This window comes from Nicotiana attenuata, unplaced genomic scaffold (genome assembly GCF_001879085.1).
Source record: "Nicotiana attenuata strain UT unplaced genomic scaffold, NIATTr2, whole genome shotgun sequence".
NCBI lineage: Eukaryota > Viridiplantae > Streptophyta > Magnoliopsida > Solanales > Solanaceae > Nicotiana > Nicotiana attenuata.
Genome location: NW_017692073.1, coordinates 1 through 5,506, shown reverse-complemented (window position 1 = coordinate 5,506; position 5,506 = coordinate 1). Strand labels below are relative to the sequence as shown.

General features: G+C 35.4%; 1 protein-coding gene across 1 annotated transcript; it reads left to right on the top strand.

The window, feature by feature from the left end:
• Window positions 1-1,660: 1,660 nt before the first annotated feature.
• On the top strand, window positions 1,661-5,174 carry LOC109222540 (protein LAZ1-like). The gene is made up of 7 exons (XM_019386884.1): window positions 1,661-2,132; window positions 2,224-2,280; window positions 2,583-2,691; window positions 3,164-3,348; window positions 3,445-3,533; window positions 4,144-4,405; window positions 5,057-5,174. Exons 1-7 carry the CDS (start codon window positions 1,956-1,958, stop codon window positions 5,078-5,080), a joined length of 903 nt encoding a protein of 300 aa, XP_019242429.1. The 5' UTR covers window positions 1,661-1,955; the 3' UTR covers window positions 5,081-5,174.
• Window positions 5,175-5,506: the final 332 nt, after the last annotated feature.

Sequence of the window (5,506 nt, the reverse complement as noted above, 5' to 3'; positions counted from 1 at the left end):
AATACCTAGTGCATAAGTAATCACACATTAATAAAACAAGTTTGCAGGTTTGGTATACACATACTCATAATAAAGAAAAGATTCAGATTAAGTTAAGTGTAGATGCTAGTGAGAATCATATTGACTGGCAGCAGAATTCAAACAGGATGCGAGCAGGTCATTGCAAGAATTATGTAAGTAAGGCATGTTTAAGTGATAGAATCGCTACCAAAATCAAACACATAAAGAGAGGCTAAAATGCAATGGTTCTAAACATCAGTAACACATAGGCTAGGCAGACTTAAAGAGAACTTAATTAACTCAGGTCTAAGCATGTTTCAAACTACAAACGTAGTGGGATTTAGATTAGGAAGGCCTACATTGACGTAAGACAGTCAGAATTGCATACGAGAACATCCCTGAAACATATTAAACCACCATCTTTAGAAGTGAAAACATATACCAATGACAAGCAAATAGGAATGAAATGACAAATGTTCAGCAACTCACTAGTTAAGCGAAAAACAAGAAAGAATAAAGTCTACATTAGCAAGAACTAAGAATTTATGGCCTTGGCTTTCAGCCGGCCAGCAGAATATAGAACAAGAGTATGAGAGAACAAAGAGTAGTAAGTTCAGTTTTTAGCGAGTTTCTTAACGATTCAAGTCTCTTCAAAGGGGAATGGGGAGGGGTTTATATAGCAGTAGAAATCGAACACCCAAACAAGGAAAATTATCAATCAAACATGAGAAAGGAAAGAATCGTCACATGCAATGAAGAATCAGTAAGGAAAAAGAGAAATTTTAAAACCCTAATTTTAGGGAAAGTACACAAATCGGCAGATTAAAAAAATAGAAANATTTTTTTATGTTAATTGGAGCAACTTAAACATATTATAATTTATAGTTTAATTTTATGTAAATAATTAAAATAAATTAATTATAAACTGTGATCCACATATCATTCTCTATCCATGATTAAATGGATATAATAATAATTATTTATTTATCAAAAATTTAACTGACCATCGACATACAATTTTAAAATTGCAATATTGGCCCGTATAGGGGCCTTACCTTGTCTAAGTATTTAGAGAGAGAGTGAGAAATACCAACGATACCAAGCCGAAATAGTTTTTCTTCATAGAGAGAGGAGTGCGAAACGCACGGAGAGTTATATTTGACAAACCCAAACTGTTTCTATTTTAAAGCTTTTTTTCTTTTTATAGATCAACTTGGTTCAAGCTTTGCAATCAAACCGAGTAGGATATTGAGTTACACGTTTGGTATTTAAGATACATACACTAAGCAGTTTACAAAAAGTTTATATTATGAGTACAATTTAATTGATTATAACGTATATCACTCCTTTTTAAAAGGATTAATATATTATATACCCATCATTTTAGTTGTATGACACCATTAACTAAGCACGGAATTTTCTATAATATTTATAAAATATATAATTATAAATAATTTCATTAAAAATAAAATAATAATTTTAAAATAAATTATTTCTAAGTACAGAAATATGATATTTTTCTGGGACAACCTAAGCAGGGAAATATCACCACCTAAATTGGTATAGACGGAAGAAAAATTCAATAATTGTAATTTAATTTACTTAAACACATGCTTTTGTTAGCAAGATGTGACATTCTCCTCGAGTCCTCGTCATATTTATCCTCGGAATATCCGAATAAAGGGCGGCTTCTTTAATTCTTTCTCAACAGTAAAATTCAGTAGTAGTACCAATTATTTTTTCAACAGTATTACCAATTCAAAATTAGGAAAACTGTTAAAGCTAATGGTACATTAACAAGTTCAATTTGGAAATAATCCATTTTCAAAATTAGCAAAGATTTTCAAGCAAAATCCCTCAAACCGATCGTTCAAAATTTAATTCAAATTTAAAAAATCCGATCATCGGAAAAAAATCAAACTTTCCGACGAACCATAAACCCTAAGACGTAGCTGATGCAGAGGATAATATCAATTTCATCGGATTATTTGAATCGAATAATCCAGAATCTTCATAGCAGTTATTCGCCGCCAATATGGGCAACTGTAGTTGCTGGATTCTTCGTAATCCTTACTCTCACACTTTCTACGTATCTCATCTTCGAACACCTTTCAGTTTACAAAAATCCCGAGGTTATTTCTGTCTTTTTCCCGTTTTATTTCAGTTTCTGTTTCTATGTTAGTTTAATGTATCTTCTTCTTTTTTGGGGTTTGGTAATGGCAGGAACAAAAGTTTTTGATTGGAGTAATATTGATGGTGCCTTGTTATGCTGTTGAATCAGTGAGTTCCCTTTATTTTTTTTTTCTTTTGCTTTTTCCAGTTATCATATGACTTGGGATTGGCAGATAGAGAAAATCTTTGAGTTATTGTGCAAAATTATGCATTATTTGTCATGATCACTTGATAAGATCAATAATTCAATATCATATAATCTTATGACACTAAGTTAAATGCACAGCAAAGGCAGACCATTTTGTTGAAGATCAGCCCCAAGTGTCTGGCTTACCTTGACTTCTAGAGTTATTGTCATGAACCCTAAGAAGTTTGCCTGGTTGATTCTCTAATCTGGCTTATTTTTTCAGTTTGTGTCATTGGTAAATCCAGCGATTAGTGTTGACATCGGGATACTACGTGATTGCTATGAATCCTTTGCAATGTACTGCTTTGGGAGGTATCTTGTTGCATGTTTAGGTATGGATACATTCTATATTAAATTTGATTACTTTGTGCCTTCCATCTAATGTTCGGATTCAGGAAAGTAGACCAACTATCATTCCTGCCTAAAGAAAGAATGTATGTCCTTGTTTTGCAACTTGAGGAGATCTATTCATTGTACTTTTCTCATTCATCAGTAGATTTCTTCTCTTACACACATGCGCGCACTCACGTGTTTCTTGTTGCTATGGCAACTGAATTTGACTTCTTGATACAAAGGGCTGGCGTGCTTTATTTGCTAAGTGGTATTCTTAGATGCCCTGTACCGTGAAAATGCTAATTGAAGTTTGCAAAGCTTAAATTTTTCTCTGTTTCGTCTAACTAGTCATTTATGCCATCAGTCACCAGCAAAATGTATCTAAAACCTCTTTTATGAACTCGTTCAGTCATTTGTGTCTTTCTTCCTTTCTTTTCATGTTTTTTTCCCCCTTCCTTTTATTGGAATTAGGTGGGGAAAAGAGAACCATAGAATTTATGAAGAGGGAAGGACGCGCAGGTTCAAAGATGCCACTACTAGAGCATGGCTCTGAAAAGGGGATTGTTAAGCATCATTTTCCCATGAAATATATTTTCAAGCCATGGAAACTTGGTCAGTGGGTATACCAAGTTATCAAGTTCGGAATTTTCCAATATGTAAGAATGCTACCTGACTTAGATCCTTTATCCCTTTGGACCAACAAGCTGTACTCATCCCTTAACTAAACTATATCTAACACACAAATTTTGCAGGTGATAATCAAAGCATTTACTGCTACTTTGGCAGTGATTCTTGAAGCTTTTGATGTATATTGTGAAGGAGACTTCAAATGGAATTGTGGGTAAGAAACACTTGTTAGTTGATTAGCTCCCTCACTTTGATCTCTTCTTTTTGGTTTTAGTTGGATTTGGCCTTTTAACCATCCTGTCGATCAAATAGAGCTTCCTTCCTATGTTTTCTCTTTGGTTTTTCCTAGCAACATTTCTTTGCTACTTCTTTTGGGGAAAAGTCCTCCTTTTTACCCTGTGTTGCGCCATCCAGAATCAGTCATCTGAATGTGCTTTTTTACTGAACCTCAAGCTGTCTTGTCTTTATATGCATTCCTTTTATTTAAGACACCAACTGGATGGATCACAAGTCGGGGTGGAAGGCTATCCTATCCCTTTATCCTTCATGGATAGTGACTGCACAGGCATCAAAATTTGCAAATCTGGTCAGAGTTCAGTTTCTTATCATCTAATTATCATCTTCCTATAGTTGCAGAACTGGTTCCTGTATCAATATTCAATTTGTAGGTATAGAGCTGCATCTATTTGGTAGATACACCTATAAAGGGTTGTTTGTCTGGAAATATTTTGGCATTCAATATCATGTGATCTTGCTGATTCACCATGTAATTTATGAAATAATGGTCCAAGATATCTCATACATTGTACGCCTTGTCTTTGTAGGTATCCATATATGGCCGTGGTTTTAAATTTCAGTCAATCATGGGCATTGTATTGCTTAGTTCAATTTTATACTATTGCAAAGGATGAATTATCTCACATCAAGCCGCTGTACAAGTTTCTAACATTCAAGTCAATTGTTTTCTTAACTTGGTGGCAAGGCGTGGTGATAGCCCTGTGCTCTACACTTGGTTTCTTTAGAAGTCCAATAGCTCAAGCTTTACAGTTTAAGTCCAGTGTTCAAGATTTCATCATATGCATTGAGGTAATTTTTCTGGGATTGGGTATGTTTTTATTACTTCTAATACCAAAAGTTTCATTTGGGCTATCCGGATTTTTGCCATTGTTTATTGCTTCTGGTGAATTACGCACAAAGTTCCATGTTATGCTATTAAGGTATGGGCAAGAAGCTTGAAACATAAGCTTTCAGCATACATGATGGTTCTTGCATTTGCTCCGCCTGTTTTGCTACAACTGATGCATGCTTTTGTGCCAATTGATCTACGCGTATGACACATACTTACGTGGTATTGGGATTGATGCATATTAATGTTGAAAGCTGCTCTTATAAAATCTTCTTAAGACGTTCTACTACCTGTATAGTGCTCTTAAATTTGTTTATCCCAAGGTGTGAGGTTTCATATGGTTGAGTCTGGATTACTGCAGAACTGCGTTGTTTTTTATTTGGGGTCACATGCGTGTTTTTTCCCCTGCCCTCCCTACCAAGAAGAGAAAAGAGGAAAAACACTAAACCCTGCCAATTAGTTTTTATGTTTCTGAAGGTTTCTTCGGGGGTATGAGGGTCGAGGGATGGGGAATATCACTGATCAATATGGACACTAAGCTTCTATTTGTAATTTTGATGCTTGATATTCCTCCAAAATCTTGAAGGTTAACAGCTCTGTTATTCATCCAGTACAGATGGGCATTGCTTCTGTAGTTCACCTCTATGTCTTCCCTGCCAAGCCATACGAGCTGATGGGAGAGCGTTTTACTGGGGATGTTGCAGTTCTGGGAGATTACGTATCTGCTGACTTGCCAGTAGATCCTGACGAGGTTAGAGATAGTGAACGTCCCACCAAGTTACGTCTTCCTCAACCAGATAGTCTAGGAAAACTTGGCTAGCAAGAAATTGGGGTGAACTCAAGAAATTGATAGTCCCAATTAAAGGGTTGAATCTAGAGATAGTAAAACCCGACTTGAGCATCTATCAATTGTTTAGTGAATTACCCATTTGGACTTGAGAAATCCAAATTAGGCAAAACTACTCTATTACTGAGAGGTATTGAGTGGGTAATTGCGTGTTGATTGCTATATTACGCCCCGACCAACAAAACTCGCTCTAAAGTCCACTACCCATTAGGAA

What these genes read in the sequence shown, in the direction of transcription:
- LOC109222540 (XM_019386884.1), top strand. Translation starts at nt 1,956, where the DNA reads ATGCAGAGGATAATATCAATTTCATCGGATTATTTGAATCGAATAATC. An exon ending in CTTGTTATGCTGTTGAATCA is followed by an intron (nt 2,281 to 2,582) that starts GTGAGTTCCCTT and finishes TTATTTTTTCAG; the next exon opens with TTTGTGTCATTGGTAAATCC. An exon ending in AGTTCGGAATTTTCCAATAT is followed by an intron (nt 3,349 to 3,444) that starts GTAAGAATGCTA and finishes CAAATTTTGCAG; the next exon opens with GTGATAATCAAAGCATTTAC.